General features: G+C 37.9%; 1 protein-coding gene across 11 annotated transcripts in view; it reads left to right on the top strand.

The window, feature by feature from the left end:
- LOC137088889 (adhesion G protein-coupled receptor L2-like) overlaps positions 1–20,396 on the top strand; it is a 161,441-nt gene that overhangs the window by 94,926 nt on the left and 46,119 nt on the right. For 7 of the 11 annotated variants that reach the window (XM_067452263.1, XM_067452258.1, XM_067452255.1 and 4 more), the window contains 4 exons: positions 53–156; positions 1,553–1,738; positions 4,827–4,865; positions 15,262–15,445. In XM_067452263.1, the coding sequence (XP_067308364.1) occupies positions 53–156; positions 1,553–1,738; positions 4,827–4,865; positions 15,262–15,445 (513 nt within the window). The remainder of the gene's footprint in view (positions 1–52; positions 157–1,552; positions 1,739–4,826; positions 4,866–15,261; positions 15,446–20,396) is intronic. The other 4 variants (XM_067452259.1, XM_067452264.1, XM_067452257.1 and 1 more) reach the window with 1 other exon arrangement.

The following is a 20,396-nucleotide window of genomic DNA, read 5'->3' as shown; positions in this document are numbered from 1 at the left end:
TGCTGACTTTAAAGTCTGTGTTGAATTTGCCCTTTCTGTGGTTTCTGAGCAGGAATGGCATTGTTCCTCTGCACGGCTGTTGACGGCATCTGGAGTCCGAAAGGCCCTGATCTCAGCAACTGTACATCGCACTGGGTGACCCAGGTGGCACAGAAGGTGAGTCTGAAAGGGCGTGGGTCGCGGCAGTGCCGTTTCTAGGCATAGGCAAACTAGGTGGTCGCCTAGGGCGCCAAAACCTGGGGGGCGCCAGTGAGCCCCCGTCCCAACAAGATTTTTTTAGTTATTTCATATATATTTTATTATTAATATTTCATACTTGTGCTTTTTCGAGGCATTATGATTAGTTGCGTTTATTGGAGTGAAGTCGCCATGGTGATAGTGGCGCTGCTGTAATGAAATGAGATCATGTAGAGGGCGGCAGGGAACGTCGTCATCTATGGCGTGCTTTAGTTTCATCATCATGAAAAGGCCAAAGCCATCAGGGGCTCAGTATCGTAAAAAGAAAAAAGAGGAAATATTAAAAAGAAAGCGAAACATACAGGTATGTTAGCCTACTTATTGGTTGCTTGTTCTCTACTAAGCTGATCGCTCTATTATAACGTTGAGCAAAACATTACACTGAATATTAGTACTGGGCGGACCACACGCCATGCTCATTTATTTAAGGTGCAGAACATTATAGCATGGTTCATTTGAATAAAAAAAACAGTACATCAGATATAGCTGTTTTTGTAAATTGATCAATGGGCGTCACTAGGCCCTTTTTTCTGAACTTATGCCTCAGCCCCCCCTAAAAAAATATGTGATTAACCTTTAAAACATATGAAACTGGCGCAAGGCTTTGGCTACGGCTTCGTCCCGTCTTTTAGTCTTTGTGTCACCGTGTTCTTCAATCCGCAGCGGCGCCGAGTGACATGGTTTTCAAGCTATTGTTATCTAATTTTTGGCCTTCAGAACATCTTAAAATACACATATGTAGATCATAGAAATCAAAATTTTCTTGGGGGAGTATGCAGCCGAACCCCCCTAACATTTCTGATCTCAGTGATAATAAACCTGGCTACATTATTGGATTAATGCATGTACAATATGGCCATGAAATAAGGAAGTCATATTTGCTTCATAAGTTATAGTAAAAAAAAAAAAAAAGAGGGGGGTGCAAGATATGAATCTTGCCTAGGGTGCCAGAAAGGCTAGAAACGGCCCTGGGTCGCGGTAATTTCAAGTCACACTTATTAGTGTAGCGCTTTTCACAAAATGCATCAGTCAGATCTATGAACATTAACCTATAATATAATGCACCGACTGAGTTCCTTGTGCAGTTTACAGTTTTAGTTTAAAAATGTACATTCTCTGTCATATATATATATATATATATATATATATATATATATATATATTTTTTTTTTTTTTTTTTCATTTTTTTTTTCAAATGAATCAATATTGAATTAAATTGGGAAATGTGTGCCAATGCCCAGCCCTGTCCAGTCCAGTCAGTTACAAGTTTATTAACATGGCTGCTCACTTTCTTCCGATCTTCTTACAACTCCAGATCCGCAGTGGTGAGAATGCTGCGAATCTGGCCAATGAGTTGGCGCGTCACACTCAGGGCCCGGTGTTCGCCGGGGACATCAGCTCTTCTGTTCGGCTCATGGAGCAGCTGGTGGATATACTGGATGCACAACTGCAAGAGCTTCAGCCTAACGATAAAGATACAGCGGGACGCAGCTTCAACAAGGTACAGTACACTCCATGCCTGACAAGAGCGCTTGTGCTTTCTGCTTGTGTGTTTTATGGGGTCACATGATTGAAGCTTTATTTGATGAAGTCCTAAATACGTCAATAGTTCTGATGTGACGGTCTCTGTGGGAGATGCTTTTATCATGACAAATTCAGTGGCCAGGAAAAGTACATATATTTTTTCAAAAATGTATCGAAGTTGATGAGTGCGTGGATGCCAGGACCTATTGTTAATTCAAGTGTTGTTTCTTTGAGTCGAGCTCTTATGGCATCATATTACCACAGAAATTCCCAAGGCTGATTTATCTGCCGTTGCACTCAGTCAACACTCTCAAGACGGTCATCCATCCATCCATCCATCCATCCATCCATCCATCCATCCATCCATCCATCCATCCATCCATCCATCCATTTCATCCATCCACTTATACGGTTATCCTTCCATCAACACATCCAATAATCCATTCTTGCACATATCCAGTCATCTATCCATTCATCCACTCATCCATCCATCCACACATCCACACATCCATCCAGTCATCCAATCCATCCAATCCATCCAATCCATCCATCCATCCATCCATCCATCCATCCATCCATCCATCCATCCATCCATCCAATCCAAACATCCATTCAATTATACATCCACCTTTACAGTCATCCTTTCATCCACACATCCAATAATACATCCTTGCACATATCCAGTCATCTATCCATCCACCATTCATCCACTCATTCATCCATCCATACATACATCCATCCAGTCATACTTCCATCCATCCAAACATCCAATCCAGTAATTATCCATCCATCCATCCATCCATCCATCCATCCATTTATCTTCCATCTACACATCCAATCATCCACTCATCCATCAATCCATCCATTCATCTGTCCATCCATCCATCCATCCATCCATCCATCCATCCATCCATCCATCCATCCATCCATCCATCCATCCATCCATCCATTCACAAATCAAATAATTCAATCATCCATCCATCCATTCATTCACCCACCCATCCATTTATCCTTCCATTCACCCATCCATCCATCCATCCTTCCATTCACCCATCCAGTTTTCCTTCCATCCACATATCATATTGTCCATCCATCCATCCATGCATCCATCCACACATTTAATAATTTTTTGGATTTTTGACACATCAGATCGTCCATCCACCCATCATCGATTCACCCTTCTCATTCACATCATCCATCAAATCATTCTTCCACACATCCCAATCATCCATCCATCCATTTGTCCATCCAATCATCCATTCATTCAGTCTATAAATATAGAATATATGCCTACATTTTTTTTTAAGATTCCAAAACATTCAGTCAATTATTATTTGAGTCTTGAATCTTAATATGAGCATGCATATACAACCATTATATTCTCTACAGATTTTTTCAAGTTAACATGATCTGAACTGTATGGTATTCACATTCAATGACTAGCTCTGTGCCTTCACTGTATATCATGTAATTTGATAGTTAAAGGTGCTGCATGTAATTTTTTGACTGTACTAACATATAAAAAGATATTTAGGAAACATGGTAAATTCAAATATTTGTTTCTCGGAAATACAATGCTGCAGCCAGTTATTCCACTCTGAAATGTGCGTTCCGTGTCAAGAATGTTTTTGTTTTGGTTTGTCTGAATCCACCCACTGCCAATTTAACCAATAGTATTTCGACAACCCGGGTTATCAGTTGGCGAATAACACAGCGTACTGCAGCCATTAAAGCCAGCAAACAAAATGGGTCAGAGAGCACAGATTCTACCCGACCTAAAAAGCATCGCCATCCATCTAAAAAGTTTTATATCCAGAAGCATAAACTCTCTAATGTGTTGAATTTGTCCTGCAGTACCCATTTCGCCCACTAGCTGTTAATATTACATACTGCACTTTTAATCAAAGTTACACATAAAAGATCAGCCTCTGAGCAAAACATTTTTCCTCAGGGTTCTCGGATATGGAAATGGTGGGTAGCAGAGAGAAACAGAGGTGACAGTAAACTCTGCATCATTGCATCTTTCTTTGCCCAAGAGTGCCACAAAAAAAGAAGAAACAGAAACCCTACAACCAGAAAAAAAACTACTTAGTACCAGATTCAAATGTACATTTTACAGATTTGCCTTTACAGACTGCTTTAATCTTGTAATGTTATAACTTTATTCTCAAAAGTTTGGTAATTCTAGTAAAAAGCCCACTATGACATTCTTTTTCTTCTTATCACAGAAAACAGCTTATTTTATTAACCATTGTCCCAGTTTACATGCAATCATAAAACCCGGCAATGCAAGTAAACTGCAATTACAAGACTTTATTTAAAAAAATCAGGTTATTTCCCAGTAGTGACGTCAAAATGTAATCATTTGTGTACCTGACTCAGAGTATTTAATTTATGTCATGTCAGTTGTAATGTTAAATAAAGCATTATAAACTAAATGCATTGCAGCATGTCAGCGGTAAACATATTTAAACTCCTCTCCTCGCAGTTATAGATGCAGCATTTTAATTGAACCACTTCTGCTGCACGAGATGATGACAGTTTTTTATAATTTCTTGGGTCAAGAAAGAGTCAGTTTTTAATATATTTCCTCCTCCTTTACCGTGAAACCGTGCGCACTTCAATAAGCTGACAGAACGCAGGTTAAATATGTTTACATGGCGGGTAAGTGGCAAATATCTAGCTGTGTCGATCAGTTTATGCTTAAGCCGTTTTTGACTTTACTCCAGAAAGGAAAACGGGTTAACATGTTTACATGATCACATGCAATGTCGGCTTAAGCAAAATGGGGTTAAGAATGTACGTGTAAATGCGCTTAATATTTTAAAATGGAAAAACGATGGCCTTCGTATAAGAAAAAATACATCCAAATAACTGAAACATAGCTCATAGTTGAAGAAACACCCATACATAAAATGGCTGACACACAGGATCTTATTTGTTCTATTTCTCTTTCCCTCTATCTCTCTCTCTCTCTCTGTGTGTGTGTGTGTGTGTGTGTGTTTGTGTGTGTGTGTTGTTCCTAATCTCTTGTCTTTGTGTTTGAAACAAACAAAACAAAAAAGCGACAAAAAAGAGAGAGGACTTGCAGGGCCTATACAAAGGTATCCGGATACCCTCCCAGAATTCCCTTCACCTGCTCTGCTGCATGCAGCTTGTTTTTCTGTGTGTCTGGCTGGAAATCCACATGTCTGTTGTCCTGCTGGCCTGTGTGAGTCTGTCTGCTCATGGCGTGCAAATCTTGTCTTTTTTTTCTGTTTCGTGTTGCTTTCCCATCCTCACCGCTTTTCTCCCCTAACTTTACGCTCTTGTTCTTTGCTCTGGTCTGTCAGCTGATAGTGTGATCAGAGGGCATATGCGGCCACTTCCTCGCCTGCTGCCATTTCTTCCACCCTGCATTTCTTTTTAATCTTTTATGCTTATCGCTCCAGTAGTGTTGTCATCCTGAATGACATGTTTCAGCCAGTTATTCAAAGCTGCACCTGTAAATGCTTAATGGCACACACACACTGCACATGTATAGAAATTCACAACTTCTTTTTTATGAAATTGTTTTGTTCTTTCCCATGTTGATCTATTTCCTTTTGAAACAGAAAGTTGGACTGGGGCACATTGAACAAAAACGATAAACTTTAGTTTATCACATCCATTGAGCGATTTGTGCTATGATTTGCTGCTTTTGCTTGTCAGAAACCGGTGCTGTTAGAGTAATGTATTGAAGAAAACAATGGACACTCCTGAGTAGGGGTGTTCGATCCTTGAATGAATTGTTCTTTTAAGGGGTATCTGGTCAAGTCGGTTCACAGAATTGAACTGAATCGAACTTTAGTTCAGGTGACGATCTGAAGTAGCAGAGCACCGGTTAAGCCAATGAGCATGTCGAGGTTTGGATGAAAAAAATGCTTCGAAAAAAAAAAAAAAAACCACTCAAAAAGAACCATGGCCGAAAAGCTGATTTTTAAACTGTGCCTGTAGGTTTCATTAGTTTATTTCTTGACATTAAATCTGGTTATTGACAGAAGATTCAATTCGATTTGGTTTCTTATGCTTGCCATTCAATTAAATTCCATTTTCGATTCATTTAGATTCCATTTCAGTTAATTAGGGTATGTATCAGGTACAGTACATGGCAAACTTTGTCATGGAAAAAAATATCTCAACTCGTTCTTTAAACACAGGGATACAGGGATCTCAAATTGTATGAATTTCGGTAATTTGTACCAGTTCTTTCATCGTTCCTTCTGATGTTCACTCATGTTTATTTGGTGCTGTAACTAGCAGTAAAGAGGAAGAGATAATCAGTTCACATGCCACTTAAACTGAGACCAAAACTGTAGGCTATTTATTGTTTGAATTGCATAATAAAACTGAGAGTATTTGAAAGCTGAGACTTTGTGTCATATCAATAATATCAAAGCACAAAGCTTATTGTGATTTATTGGATAGAAGGTGCAACAAAGTTCTGTTCATTCTTCAACTAAAACAGCATTGATTAATAGATTGATTCTTGGGATTTAAGAGTCAATATCGGTTCATCAAAATGAGAATCAATTAAAATCGAGATATGTATATTTGAACCCAGCTCTACTGGGCATGCTCAGTGGATCATTAGGTGCTGTATAGTTGTACTTTATCTTGCTTCATCAACCAGGAACTAAAGCTTGATTCAGTTCGATTCTGTGAACAGACTCGGACAGTTACCGCCATTAACGAATGATTCGTTCAAGAATCGAACATCACTCCCTGAGTCATCAGTATCTTCGGACCAATTTGGTCAACTCTATCTAGCATACAAGCTTCATAATTCAAAGGGTGCTACATACCCTGAAATATTTGCCTGTTTTATTTAGTCAATTGTGCTTTTCACCACCTATTAGAGAAATTTGTTTAAATTCAAACCTTGGTTTGGTAATTTGCTGACTGCCCTTTTCAGATGAGTTTTGGTTTTGGGCCATTCAAAGAACATTCATCATCATTTTTTTCATGCTCTATTTATTTTATAGGGTTTTTTCATTATTTTTTGGGGGCACACTGGGAAAAAAATAGTGTATGATTTACTTTGAAACAATTTCCCCTTTAGGAATTGCTAGTGAATTACAAATAATTACAAAGAAATGGCAAGTTACACATTGACATAAACATGATATTTTGATATTTTCTTGTAAAAACGCACCCAAATAATGTCTAATGAGAAAAAGCCATCTCTGTTTTCCATACACCAAGGCTGCGCTTGTCAACATCAAGTGGCTTATGTCTCTGAAAAACTGATCAGATCTCTGTGTCCCGTGCCATATTTAAAATAAGTCTGTAATAGAAATAATGGCCCCAGTGAAAAAAAGTCGACCTGAAATGGCGGGGCTTCTTTTAAAAACTATTTTCAGTATTTCAAATCTCGTAAAAGAGGAGGCGGAGGTTGCAAATAATAATACATTTTAAAGATGCTGTGATAGATACGGTAAGAACTAAAAAGAGACATATGGGTTCAAAATCATTGCCAGATGTGGTGGAGAAATAGCGCATCCTTTACAGTCAATAAATGGCTGTGAAGCTTTCGGCTGGGAAAGCAAACTTAGTGTCATGAAACCCCCCTGTTTTACCCTAGTCGTTCACACCTTAGAGTTGAAAAAGTCTCTAGAAAAGGGCATGTAAAGATGTGGAAAAATGGAAGAGTAGAGGGGGGGAAGAGGGGAGACAACAACCAATTTAACACAGACCTGCAACACACTCATTATACAGACACATGAATATTAAAACATGACCTGAAGAGAACCCCCCCCCCCCCCACACACACACACACACACAAACACACACACACAAAACAGAGCTGAGAGCACCTTAATGCATTTTAAAAATCTAACAACAAACTCTTAAGAATAAGGGAGAAACGCGGAAGAACATTTTAAAGGTCTAATAAAAATGTTCAGGACATTTAATAGCACTACAGTCTCTAAACAAATGATATGAATCAGTTTAACACAGAAAGAATAAAGGCATAGTTACTTTTTGCCCATTCTTTGAATTGCCGGTCTAAATTATTGTCTTCTGCATATCAGAATATTCCATCACGGTATCACGTTCATGATCAGACGTACGGCTGTGTCCATGTCCTTATTTGCACATACATTTCATTTGAAGAAGACATGATTAATTATGTGCGCATACACAGTGCTGGTCCATGTTTAGAGCACTTGGAGAATATGAAATATGTCCATAAATACGGTCTAGTCATGAACGCTGTCGAACTCATTAGTAACTACTCTCATGCACTCCACATGTTGTTTGAATTCTCCGCCATATGCATTCTCATGCGTAATACAGCGCTGCGATCGAGTTAAAAGAGTTCATTCTCATGAACAAATGCAGAGAAACTGCTGACATAGAATCGTGCCGGCAGCCAATCACACACTCCGGAAGCACGCTTTTACCTCACATTCCGTGACGTTGCTTCAGGTTAAATGAAATTCCTCCGAAAAACGGAAAAATTACCAATTATTCAGAGTACTGTTAGTTTTTTTCAGCGATGTGCAGCCTGTACATATGTGTTTCTAGGTTTCATGACCCTTTAAGGCCCTGATATATTTTTAGTAGTGCTGTCAATCGATAAAAAAAATCAACTAGATTAATCACGTTTTTTTTTCTTTGATTTAATCCTGATTAATCACAATTAAAAACACTTTCGTTTTTATGTTTTTAATATATTTTATGATGTAATCATTTCACAGTAAATCTCCAAATTAATGTAGAAAGCAACATAAAGACAGTATATTTTAAATGTTTGTTTAATGGCATCTTTTTATGAATGAAGGACAATTTTACTGATACTCATACTGATGTCTCTACGAAATGGATTCCCCCCATTTTAAAAATTAATTGTAGCCATTAAACATTACAGTGTCTTAAGTCAGTAGCAGGGAGTGATTTTCCTGTTCCCTTTTTTTCTTTGATGAACATTGATGACAGACAGCATTAGTGGCTGCTGTGACTTGTCGCTGCCGAACATGACGCATATCTGATGCGTTGTCATGTAAATGCACATCTCCTTTCCTCACAACTCTTTAAAGCGTAAGTTCACCCCAAAATGAAATTTATGTCATTAATGACTCAATGAACCTCCGTTCAACACAGTTTAAGATATTTAATATTTAGTCCAAGAGCGTATGCAAGTGTAGGCACACTTTACTGTCCACGTCCAGAAAGGGAATAAAAACATCATCAAAGTAGTCCATATGTGACATCAGTTGGTTAATTAGAATCTCTGGAAGCATCGAAAATACATTTTGGTCCAAAAATAACAAAAACTACGGTTTTATTCAGCATTGTCTTCTCTTCCAGATTTGTTTTCAATCCTCAAATAAAGATTCAAACGGTCATGAATCAGCATATTGATTCATGATTTGGATCGCGTGTCAAACTGCCAAACTTCTGAAATCACGTGACATTGGCGATCCGAATCATGAATCAATACGCTGATTCATAACCGTTCAAGTCTTTATTTGAGGATTGAAAACATATCCGGAAGAGAAGACAATGAACGACATTATGAGAATACTCAACAAAAACGGCCATTTTGGCATAATTCTGTGTTATGTTTTATACAAGCGCAAAAGAGAACTTTATTCTGGTGCGCTGTCTGTGCGTGCGTGTGTTTCGTGTGTGTGTCACCGTCAAGACATTCACAGACAGCGCGTTCTCTTCTGTCTTTTCGCACTTGAATGGTTTAACTCATTTGCATGAACATGAGGTAGCCCAAGGATGACAGAAAAAAAGGAATGCTGCTTTATATATTTTTAACATTTTAAACTGAGTTAAATTAACTGCATGCGTTAACACGTTAACGTTGACAGCACTCATTTTAAGCCAAACCGAAGAACAAAATAAGTCTTTTGTGTTCGTTTCGGGAGTTTGAAACAGCTTTACAAAGACAACTTTCCATAATAGATCGGTCTGGCTGGTAAACACCTTCAAAACTACCATTGGTCTGTAAAGACTAAGTAATATTGGGTAAGGCTCTGAGTCTCCACCAAGAACAGAATTAACTCCGGCCAATTCATTTCTAACCAATCACATAATAGTTCTTGGACACCTACAAGAAAAAAGTTCTGCTCAGACGGTGTCGAGAACAAGCTGTGAGAACTCTCAAACCACCCCTGGGAGCGAGAATTTTTTTCTCTATTCTTGAAGAGTACACAACAGCCTTAAATCTTCTCAGGGTTCTCTTCTTCTGTTCAGTCCTTCGAGGTCAGACGTCTGCGATTAAAAACACAAATACACAGAGAACCGCTTTATAGTAGAAATTGGAAGTTGTAATTCTAATGGAGAGCAACACTGACAACGTTTTTCATGTTTCATTTTGCAAAGTCCGCTCTTGATTTTCTCGCACAATACGATCACAATACGTCAGTAGCCCTATTCGGACGGTAATTGTTTGTCATGGGGACGTCTGTAAAAATAAATTTGCATGCCACCTCAGTGATAAAACTTGTGCATTCGGATAACGATTTATTCACGGTGGAGGAGCGAGTTTTGTGATCCGCACCTGGGAACACTGCTCACGTGATCAAATGATTGTTTTTCTGCTGTAAAAATGTCGTATGCTTAGAATAATAATAAAATTATTTTTAATTTAATAATAAGAAAATATTAAATTATTTAAATCTCCTGTTTAAAAAAGGAAGATGTATTTTTAAAAATGTGGAAAGGAGGGGAAGTAAGTTAATACAGTGCTGCAAATTTAACTTGTATAACATTAATTACTGCCGTAATAAGGGCTCCTTTTAAATGTTTATGTTTTTTTCCTCTTGAGTGGTGATAAAAGCTTATGCTTTTAAATACTTTGCAGCATTTCAGTAGGCAAGTGTAGGTAACATCTTTAAAATACATCCAAATTACAATCTAATCTGCTGCGAGTGTCGTCTAGCAACTCTCAAAACACTTCTGAGCTGTAAAAGCCAAACTCTGGTCGGGCCAATCACATCGTGTATAGAGTCGGTGTGCGGGGCTTAGCATAATGACATCTGAGTTGCGCTTGCGTGCTACTAGTAAACACAGAAGCTGGCAAACGGCAGTCTTTCGGATCGGCTTTGACCGCGACTCTGGGAGACTTGCCGTTAAGCTTTTCTCTGAGAAAAGAACAAAGAGCGGCACTGAAATCATTCTTAAAAAGGGAAGATGTGTTCGGAGTTTTGCAGACCGGATACAGCGAATGTTTAATCTATCAGCTAGCTCCGCTTCACGTTGCAGCCTACAACCAACCACAGCAATGTGAAGCAGAGCTCGTACCGCTATCCAATTGCGTGCAGAAGGAGTTTGACCGTTTATCCCACCTCTCGGATTGAGCCCTGTCAATGGGTTTCCAGACCAAACATCTTGATGTGGGTCTGGCTTGTCAGGCTAGGGAAACGCAACAAGAAGTGATCCACTATAGTCGAAAAGCATACAAATAGTTAATTTTGAAGCAATCTTTTCTTGAAAACTCTTGAAAAAAAATTTTTACGCGAGTGGTGGGAGAAAAACACTGACATTCTAGATTCGGACGGCAATAAAATCACAGACTAGCCCCTGTAAATGATGGAAATACCTTACAACCCCACGAGAAACATTTACCGTCCGAATAGGGCTTATGACTACCTCTGTACCCGGACGCACAGATTGGATAACATTCTGATCACAAACGCATTTACACTTGTCTTTTCAATGACAACATCCGGAAACAGGTTGCATGTTAATTCTAAGTTTAAAAGACCCCAGTGATTTTCAAGGTCCCTTCCCAGACTTAACTGCAGAGAGAGTTATTTCTCACTGTTATTTTTGTGTCTGTCTCTTGGTAATGGCGGATGCCGTCATAATTGGTAGCAGTGCATGTGGCTGTATGCCTTCAGCAAAGCGTCAGCTCTGAAAGAAACGTTATAGCCCACAAGGCCACGCACACTTCAGACAGCCCACACAGTACTCCATCAATCGCTGTCCGTAATAACTTGCCGTAATAACTAAGAAGAGGGCTGTGAACACCTCTTGTGGCCCAGCAGATGCTTTTGACTTACTGTAGACTAATTGCAGGGGGAGTCTCTGGAGCGATCAAGGGTTTAGTGTCCTACAAATACTCCATGTCATTCAAGGGCTCTGTGGTAATGAGATCCTCTCACAATCTCAACAGGTAACGGGTCACCCCGTCTGGGACCCCGTGCATGGACTTTTGCAAGTCCTTTAGAAGTTCAGAGTGAAATTAAAGGTGAAGTATGTAGTTTCCACGACACTTGTGGCATCTAGCGGAATTACAAAAATCTAACACATTTTGCAAACGCTCCTTTCGCGCGACAACTCAAACACAGCTTTAACTGGTGCTTGTGAAGGGATGTTTTAACAGATAAACATAGGTTTACTTTCAATATCATGTCCAACATATTAGCTACATATTGCTTTATGTCATGAGTAAGTAATTGAGTAGGCTAACCCCGTCAAAAGAGAATGCAAGAGTCTCGTTTAAAATAATAAACCCATCCAATAGATTTGCACTGGATGCATTTTTGGACACGGCGTGCCACAGCAATTAAAAGCTGAGTAAACATTATAAATGTGTCTTTCTGAAAGGGTGCATGATGGTGCTATCTAGTAATGAAGTGTCCATTTAAGGTCTAAATGCAGTGAGTTTGGCTTGCACTGCTGTAACCGAAGCTGAATGTCTTTTCCCATTTGCCGTGTCAGTCATGGTCCTACAGTGGCTAAACACCCTCGGGCTCCACCTGCTACTGTAGCAGCCACACCTCCAAACTCATGTTATTGGTTGAGCTGGAGAGATGAAAGATCTGAGCGAACCCATGAATGACTAGTTAATACGTAGAGTAGTTAATTAACCATAAACCTGGTTTAGAGAATGTATTTTAAAGTCCCCCTGTGGTGAAAATCGATGTCTGTGTGTTATTAATATGCTTTACCAAACCATGTGCCAAGCAATAAGTCAACACGATTGCTGAATATTTTCTCTTTAAAACTGCAGTGATCTAAAGACGCTGCTGTTTCTGACATCGCAAACTACCTCGTAACAAATCACGCCAATCTGTGGGTCAGGCTTTAGCATATCATTAACTATGCCCTGAAGCAGGGAAGTCTCAAGAGAAGCCAGATTATCCTGGTTTATTTATCAGATTATTTATATCAAGCAAATGGCTAATCATATTAATTACCGTTATGTGTCCAACGTTGTAAAGTTGAGCGAGTGGATCTCTGAGCTGGTTTGGGTGAGTTGAGGCAGGGATAGTTTGCATATTCATGAATCCACGTACTAAATGAAGCAAGGGTGTAAGTTGCATTCAAGCTATTTTAAGGCATGAAAAAAAATTCACAGGGAAAAAAAGTTTAAATATGTTGTTTTGTTGATCAAAGATAGGTTTTTAAGAGATAAAATGATTTACTTCAAGGGGACAAAATAATCTTACATCACCTTTAATATTGTAAATCATTTTGTTGATAAATTTACCCTTTCAATTGATATTTTTTACATTTAGCATTATAACATGAATGTTTTGGGGGGACTTTTTTTTTACATTTTTAAGGATAAATATTAATTTTATAGTCCTCATGAAATCAAAATTGACCATATTTACATTGTTTGCACATATTAAAGGTCTTAGAGTGAACAATTAATCAGTGCAAGTTAATAAACAGAAAGAAAATTGTTTGTCGCGGTAATCTTTAATCAGAATCTGAAAAGTTACTTCCCGTCTGGAAACCGTGTTCCTTCTCAGATGACGCAGTTTGAGGGCTTAGGTTTTAAAATGCCTAACCACTCCCCTCCAAACTTTCGTCTGCTATGAGCGAGAGACGGAGAGGAGGAGCGCGAGTTAAAACCCCGCCCTTTATTCAATAATACGTTTCACTTGAAAATACGTCACAACACTGAAGAAAACTCACTTGCTACTTCAGGTTCACTTGGACTTTAACCATCTTAAACATATATTTAGAATACTTCCTTGCAAATCAACTGATCAAAAGTGTGAGTAAATTCTCATGCTTACATAAATTATTGCTTTGAATTAAATTTACATGTATTTCTTAAATTTAATTTACATAAGAAATCTACACAGATGTGCATAAATTGGTTCTGTTTGAGGATTTTAAATACTACACTTATTGCTTTTGCCCTCCACAATAAAACAACAGAGCTTTGATCACAAAACTGAGCATTCATTATCATCTTACGTAGACTTATTTTTGGCAGATATAGAATGACAACTGATATTTATATACATGTATGTAAGTATCTGCTACAATGTTATAAAGATCTCATTGATGTGCATTATAGTTTTTGCCAAATAAATATCAGCATCTGTACCAAAATGCATATTTTTTCTCTATTTTGCCCTTAATAAAATGTATTGTTTTCATCTTCATATTCTAACTTTATCATACGCAACGGACCATCAAAGTTTGTTGTTTCAAATATGATACTATATATCGGCCAATATATATACATTTTTAATGTTATTGTTATCGGATGATAAGAAAAATGTACCTATATATTAAAGCCGATAAATAATGAATTATTTCCTTCAGCTGAGACACTTCAGATGCACACCCCTATCTTGGTGGTTTTGAATTGCTTAAAATATGAATGGAATCAAAAAAGGAAAATCGGACCCAATTTATATTAAGTGACCTTAACTACTACGTACTAACATTTTAATTAAAAGTACATACTAGTTAAGGCCACTTAATATAAAGTGAGGCCCAAAAATCATATAAAAATGTATCAGACAATATACTGGTTTTCAGCTTTCAAGTATAAAGAATTCAGTATCGGACAAAATTACCATATCAGTGCATCCCTAGAGAAAACACAGTTTCTCTGACTATTATTTAATTTGTCGCCTTGGAACTCTTTATTTGAATGGTGTTCTAATGATTTTTCTTGGATACAAATGAGAACATCCCATTTTCTAGAGTCTTTCCTATTATCTGCAAGCCACTTCCAGTCAGATCGTGTGTTTTTTTTTATTTTACAAAAAGACTTTTGTGACAGCATTGCAGTTAGATCCTGTTTCAGATAGGAAGGGATGCATTATTGATCCCCAACAGGGAAATTAATTTGACAATCAAGTAGATGGTATAGCAGTGGGTTGCTGTTTGTGTGGGATAACCAAGCAGACCCTTGTGTCCAGTATGGATGCAGAGAAAAGTCTATAATGGAATTGGATAAAAGTGTTATTTTTGAACCTGAAAATGTGTTTACAGTCCCTGTGATCTCTAATGAAAGGTGGCATAAACACACACAACACATTAGCTGTTGAGCCATGAAATCAAACAGCATATTTTTGCTCAAATTACACTACTTGTACAGTTTCAGAAAGTGTTTCATTTCCCATTATAGTTGTTGTTGCGTGTCACAAGTCTCATTTGCTTCTGCTGTCCCCGGTGTATTCCATGTGCTCAATCCTTTTTTATTCCCATGGAAAGTTTAGAAAAAATATCAACTGCCTGTCATTTCCCTTGTTTCCATGGTTACAGGCCATTGTGGACACGGTTGACAACCTCCTGAGGCCAGAAGCCCTTAAATCCTGGGAGGACATGAATTCCACTGAGCAAACGCATGCCGCCACTATGTTACTAGATACCCTGGAGGAAGGAGCCTTTGTCCTTGCAGACAACCTGATAGAGCCCGCTGTCGTCAGAGTGCCTGCCGAGAACATCAGTAAGTCATTTCATCTTAGCCGGCATCTTTCCATATAACTGATGAAGTTTCGATTCGAGCCACCTGTCACAGCTGCCACTTAATGACTAATGGAGTCTTCCAGGAGTAAAGGCTAATTATGAAAACCAAAGCGGAAGGAAATAGAATTGGCAGGAATACTTGGAAGGGGTAGAAAGGTCAGTTCAGCTACTTCAACCGGTGCCAAAAAGCTCCAAATTTCTAATTATGTTACCCACCATTCTAAAACCAACTGCCAGTTAACACAGTACACATTTTTGGACATCATATGATTTCATATGCCTTTGTGCTCATATAAGAGAATACAGTATTTTACTTAAGACAGTCTCAAGTTCAGAGATGGAAAAAGTACACACATCCTTCACATTCTCACATATTCTCTATATCAGTGTCAGTTTTTCTGAACTCCCTGAAACGCCTCCATTGTAGTCTTGAGTTTTCTTCCTGGAACGAACATGTCACAATATTCCTCATTTAAACAATGAATATGCAGAATAAAGGGGCGTGACCTAGATGAGTTACTTAGTAGTGTGTTATGGTAAGGGCGGGACATTTCTCAAACTCGCTGGAAGCGCTTGACCAATCACAGCACACTGCACCAGCGGACAAATCAGAGCACATTGTGCTTTTCAGAAGGAGGGGCTTTATAGAGACAGGAACTAAACAGAGTGTTACTGACAGACTGAGAAGAGAGGAGCTGCAACAGTGGAGAATATGGGGAAATAAGCAGGAAAACCTATTCTAGTAGAGCACTTTTTATAAGGGCATAATAGGTCATTTTTAAGGTACTGTGTGTTTGGATGTAGAGATCAGTCTTGCATTGCAATCTTTTTTTTTCTCCAAGTTATTATTTTCTGAAACTTTAAACCCTTAACACTTGTTAAACCCTTATACCTGTGGTATAAATTTAATTCTTTGCCTTTATACTTTAGCTGTTTTTCCATCACACTATAAAGTCTTTCAAAGAAGCCCAAGCCAACTAATGCTTTTGAGTTTAAAACAAAATTGTATATATATATATAGGTGCTGGTCATATAATTAGAATATCATCAAAAAGTTGATTTTTTTTCACTAATTCCATTCAAAAAGTGAAACTTGTATATTATATTCATTACACACAGACTGGTATATTTCAAATGTTTATTTCTTTTAATTTTGATTATAACTTACAACTAAGCAAAATCCCAAATTCAGTATCTCAGAAAATTAGAATATTGTGAAAAGGTTCAATATTGAAGACACCTGGTGCCAGACTCTAATCAGCTATTTAACTCAAAACACCTGCAAAGGCCTTTAAATGGTCTCTCAGTCTAGTTCTGTAGACTACACAATCTTGAGGAAGTCTGCTGACTCGACAGTTGTCCAATAGACGATCATTGACACCTTGCACAAGGAGGGCAAGAGACAATATGTCATTGCAAAAGAGGCTGGCTGTTCACAGAGCTCTGTGTCCAAGCACATTAATAGAGAGGCGAAAGGAAGGAAAAAGTAAGCAGTAGGGATAGCCGTACCCTGGAGAGGTTTGTGAACCAAAACCCATTCAAAAATGTGTAGGAGATTCACAAAGAGTGGACTGCAGCTGGAGTCAGTGTTTCAAGAACCACTACACACAGACGTATGCAAGACATGGTATGCAAGGGCTGCTAAGTGTGGTCCAAAGTTATGTTCTCTGATGAAAGTAAATTTTGCATTTCCTTTGGAAATCAGGGCCCCAGAGGAAGAGAGGAGAGGCACACAATTCACATTGCTTGAGGTCCAGTGTAAAGTTTCCAGTCAGCGATGGTTTGGGGTGTCATGTCATCTGCTGGTGTTGGTCCACTCTGTTTTTCTGAGATCCAAGTTCATTGCAGCCGTTTACCAGGAAGTTTTAGAGCACTTCAGCTTCCTGCTGCTGACCAACTCTATGGAGATGCAGATTTCATTTTTCAACAGGACTTGGCACCTGCACACAGTGCCAAAGCAACCTGTAACTGGTTTAAGGAATGGTATCCCTGTTCTTAATTGACCAGCAAACTCGTCTAACCTTAACCCTATAGAAAATCTATGGGGTATTTTGAAGAGGAAGATGTGATATGCCAAACCCAACAATGCAGAAGAGCTGAAGGCCACTATCAGAGAAACCTGGGCTCTCATAACACCTGAGCAGTGCCACAGACAGATCGACTCCATGCCACGCCGCATTGCTGCAGTAATTCAGGCAAAAGGAGCCCCAACTAAGTATTGAGTGCTGTACATGCTCATACTTTTCATGTTCATACTTTTCAGTTTGCCAAAATTTCCAAAAATCCTTTCTTTGTATTGGTCTTAAGCAATATTCTAATTTTCTGAGATACTGAATTTGGGATTTTCCTTAGTTGTTAGTTATAATCATCAAAATTAAAAGAAATAAACATTTGAAACATATCAGTATGTGTGTAATGAATGAATATAATATACAAGTTTCACTTTTTGAATGGAATTAGTGAAATAACTTTTTGATGATATTCTAAGTATATGACCAGCACCTGTGTGTATGTGTGTATATATATATATATATATATATATATATATATATATATATATATATATATAAATGATATAAATATAAATGATATACAAAAATTTTCACCAGATGACGTGAATAGCTTTATTTACAAACAATCCTTTTAGAATGAGTGGGGTGATTTAAATAAAAAAATATATTTTATATTCTGTTTTTGACTAATTTTGTATATTAGAATTATTATAATTGCAATTTTTATTGGGATAATTACAAAATAATATATTGAGCAAAATAAAAACTACATTACTAAAATGTATGTCTTAATTTAATTTTCAAACGAACAAACGTTTTATTTGGGTTGGAGCAGCTGGAGGTCCGTTTCACACATACTCTTCTATTTAATTAAATCCCTGTCTGCACGATTTGACAGTTGCTCTAAACCATATCACCTTATTGATTTTATTTGGATATATATTCTGGAGCCCTAGATCACCAGACTGCAGTAATGATGCTGAAAATTCAGCTTTTTTATCACAGGAATAAATTACACTTTCATATATTCACATAGAAAACAGTAATTTAAATTGCAATAACATTTCATGATATTACTGTATTTTTTAGCAAATAAGAGACTTTTTTCAACAATAAAATCTTACTGACCTCAAACTTTTGAATGGTAGTGCACATCAATATATCAAATGTTTAAATTAGCACTTTCTTGTCAACTTAAACTTGAAAAATAATATTTTGAAATACTGGCCAAACTTGCTTGAGATTTTCATCAAAACAACTTGTTGAAAATTAAAACTGTATCTGGCCCGAGAGCCAAGGTTACAGTTTTCATTTTATAATTGTATGCACTTTACTTTCAAATAAATGCACGTTCCCCCTTTGCAATAAATAATATATTATGACATGGTGCTGTTAGGGTTATATTTGTTGTTGCACCCTCTTGTGGACTGTTGGCTTAGAAATCTGTCTCGCTGATCTTTTTCAATAACTGAAATCATGCCTTTGGAAATATTTTAGAGAAGAAGTGATTTTTTTCAGCCTTGTTGACAGCCCTGCTACAGTAAAAGTGTTGACGTTGCTGGTAAAGGAAAACTTAGCAAGTGTTTAAAGTGTTTTTGTGCATGTCTGCACTGCGGCTGGAACAGTCAAGTATCTGAAAGGCATATTTAGGGCCAGCTCCTCAGAGGTAAAGACAGTATAGAGAGCAGATACATGATTAATTATTCAGGCAACTAGCATATCAGACAGTATGCAAATCCACCATACTGCAGCAGCAGAACGTCTTCAGTGGGTTTCATGGACCCTGCTCAGTTCTATGAGCCTTTCCGGATAATTATCTTTGTGTTCATGTATATACACAATGTATGTCTTCATCTGCTTGCTGTGGCATTCGTTTCTAATGAAGCTCTTGATTTTGTACATGGTTAGATAAAGAAGGTAATTGCCAGTTTATTGAATACGCTGTTTGTGTTGTATCAGGGAGGTTATAGTATAATAATATAATAAGCAAGATCGGAAGGAAGTGTGTTTCGGGCAGTTTGGCTTGCCTGTAGGTTACAACACTTCTTTTGCTGAGTCTTTTAGATGACAGTAACCAACAGTGCTTTTGCTAGCACACATCCATCTGCAGATATCAGCTTTCCTGCTGAAGAAACAAAGCAATCCTACACGACTCTGACGGTCGGGCTGCTTAATTTAGAGAAGCTTTCCCGGCAGACTCGATCTGGGCTCAAGAAATCATTGTGCTGATTGCTATTTACAGCCACAGATACGAGCATCTCCTGTGAATAGTGCAGGAATGTGAGGCTTTGGCAGCTGTACAGGAGTTTACAGAGAATCTCAGGTTGCTTTTGTCAGTTTGATTTCAGGCTGGATGTAGCTAATGACCTTTCTTGAGTTTGCTAACCAAGGTTTAGAATTCCTCACTGTTCACAAACTCCATCCATCCATCCTTAAGTCATGCTAGCAAGGCCATCCATCCATCCATCCATCCATCCATCCATCCATCCATCCATCCATCCATCCATCCATCGATCCATCCATCCATATTTAAACTGTTTTAAACTTAAAGCCTTTTAACCTCAAGCTTTTAAAACTTAAAAAAAAAAACTTTCTAGTCAAGCTTTCTCAAACCAACTTCAAAGTTTGCCTTGATAAACTTTTTTATATATATTTTTTTTATTTGATTTTTGATTTTTTTTATCTAGTTAGGTTATGTAACGTTTTAAAATACTCACAATCCGAACACAGCTACCTTTTTATTGATGAAAAATTAATCACACAAGTAAAATATTCATGCATTTATTTATTCCCCTGAATTATTTACATTATTAAGAAAAACCTGCCATGTACATCACCCTAGGTTTATTGAAAAAATGTGCCTATGCCGACATTCCTGCAAAATGATATTACGTTGCTTTTGCACGTTTCGCCACACTT

This window comes from Pseudorasbora parva, chromosome 9 (assembly GCF_024679245.1).
Source record: "Pseudorasbora parva isolate DD20220531a chromosome 9, ASM2467924v1, whole genome shotgun sequence".
Lineage (NCBI taxonomy): Eukaryota > Metazoa > Chordata > Actinopteri > Cypriniformes > Gobionidae > Pseudorasbora > Pseudorasbora parva.
The sequence above is the reverse complement of the archived record's forward strand: the minus strand, read 5'-3'. Positions and strand labels throughout refer to the sequence as shown.